The sequence below is a fragment of the Podarcis cretensis genome, assembly GCF_951804945.1.
Source record: "Podarcis cretensis genome assembly, chromosome: 4".
Taxonomy (NCBI): Eukaryota; Metazoa; Chordata; class Lepidosauria; order Squamata; family Lacertidae; genus Podarcis; species Podarcis cretensis.
Window position 1 is genome coordinate 1,886,668 of NC_137173.1, and position 1,555 is coordinate 1,888,222.

At 55.0% G+C, this 1,555-nt stretch overlaps 1 protein-coding gene across 1 annotated transcript; it reads right to left on the reverse strand.

The window, feature by feature from the left end:
• Positions 1 to 279: 279 nt before the first annotated feature.
• Positions 280 to 1,261, reverse strand: LOC307214953 (olfactory receptor 51G2-like; the record flags this gene model as incomplete). The annotated part of the gene is made up of 1 exon (XM_079974069.1): positions 280 to 1,261. One exon carries the CDS (start codon positions 1,259 to 1,261, stop codon positions 281 to 283), a length of 981 nt encoding a protein of 326 aa, XP_079830195.1. The 3' UTR covers position 280.
• Between the last annotated feature and the right edge of the window lie 294 nt (positions 1,262 to 1,555).

The following is a 1,555-nucleotide window of genomic DNA, read 5'->3' on the forward strand; positions in this document are numbered from 1 at the left end:
ACGCTTTTGGCGTTTTTCCCGGACATTGGCCTGTGATAAAGTTCTGACGTGTTCTCGCTGTTCCCCTGGGGAGCCAAGGCCATCCCTTGCCGTGACTGATAAAGGAGAGAACTGTTTATGCAGGTGTGCCCTTATTATGGTTTTGCTCAACAGTTCAAGTTTTACGCATTGAAAAGTGCTCTCTTTTGAAAGAACAAAAGGGGGGGGGGTTGAGTCAGTTTTAAAACTTGCTACACAGAAACCCATTCCTTCACATCCAAACTGACGCACTGCAAGGGAGTCACCTCCGTCTCCGCTCCATCCCCCTCTTCCTCAGGGTGCTTTGTTGGAACACCCAGATTATCTCCTTACGCACCTGCTGGGTTTTCAGGGCATAAACGATGGGGTTCAGCATCGGAGGGACCAGGAAGTGGAGGTAGGACAGGAAGATGTGGGTGTGGTGGGGAGCCTTCCTCCAGAAGCGGTGGATCATGGAGAGGCTGATGAGGGGAGTGTAGAAGAGAAGGACCGCACAGAAGTGGGAGACGCAGGTGTTGAGGGCCTTGGCTCGCTCCTTCCAGGAGGCAATGCTCAGCACAGTTCTGAGGATCAAGGTGTAGGAGACAACGATGAGCAAGGAGTCCAGTCCCAGGGTGGAGAGAAGGACGAAGAGGCCGTAGCTGCTGTTGAGGGAGGTGTCAGCACTGGCCAGCTTCATCACGTCCGGGTGCAAGCAGTAAGAGTGAGAGAGCTGGTGGCTTTTGCAGAAGGGCAACCTCCTCAAGAGGATGGGGGCTGGGATGTGCAGCCCAACTCCCCGGATGACGATGGCCAAACCGATGCAACCGACCCATGCTCTGGTCAACATTGAGACGTACCTCAGAGGGTGCCGTATCGCGACATAGCGGTCGAAGGCCATGGCCAGCAGAACGGAGGACTCCAGGATGGAGAAGGTGTGGATGAAGAAGAGAGGGGTGAGGCAGGAGTCAGCGGCCACCTCCCTGGAGCCCAAGGCATACACCTGGAGCATCGTTGGCAAGGTGGAGATGGACAGGCCGATGTCTGCCAGGGACAGCATGGAGAGGAACAGGTACATGGGCTCATGAAGTGTTGGATGCAGCTTGATCACGGCGAGGATCAGGCTGTTGCCGACAAGTGCAACAAGGTACATGAAGCAGAATGGGACGTAGAGCCAGGGCTGAGGTCCAGCCCCAGGGCCAGAGATGCCTGCCAGAAGGAAGGAGGTAGGCTGCCTGCACTTGCTGTCGTTGAGGGTGAGCATCATGGGCCAACCAGCTGCTAGGACGCCAACATCACCCTGTGGTCAAATGAATACACAGAACAACAGACAATGTGCTTTCCAGACAATGACTAATGCTTAACATCTCCTTCCTTTGAGGTTTTTAAGCAGAGGGTGGGTGGCCACCTGAAGGAATGGCCGCCAGGTGTGGACCACACTTCCACCCGCAGACAAGCCACAGCTGTCTGACCTCGTGACCTTTGGGTGTGGAGTACACATCCACCCACAGACAAACCACAGCTGTCTGAACATCATGCCCTCTAACCTTTTGCTCTC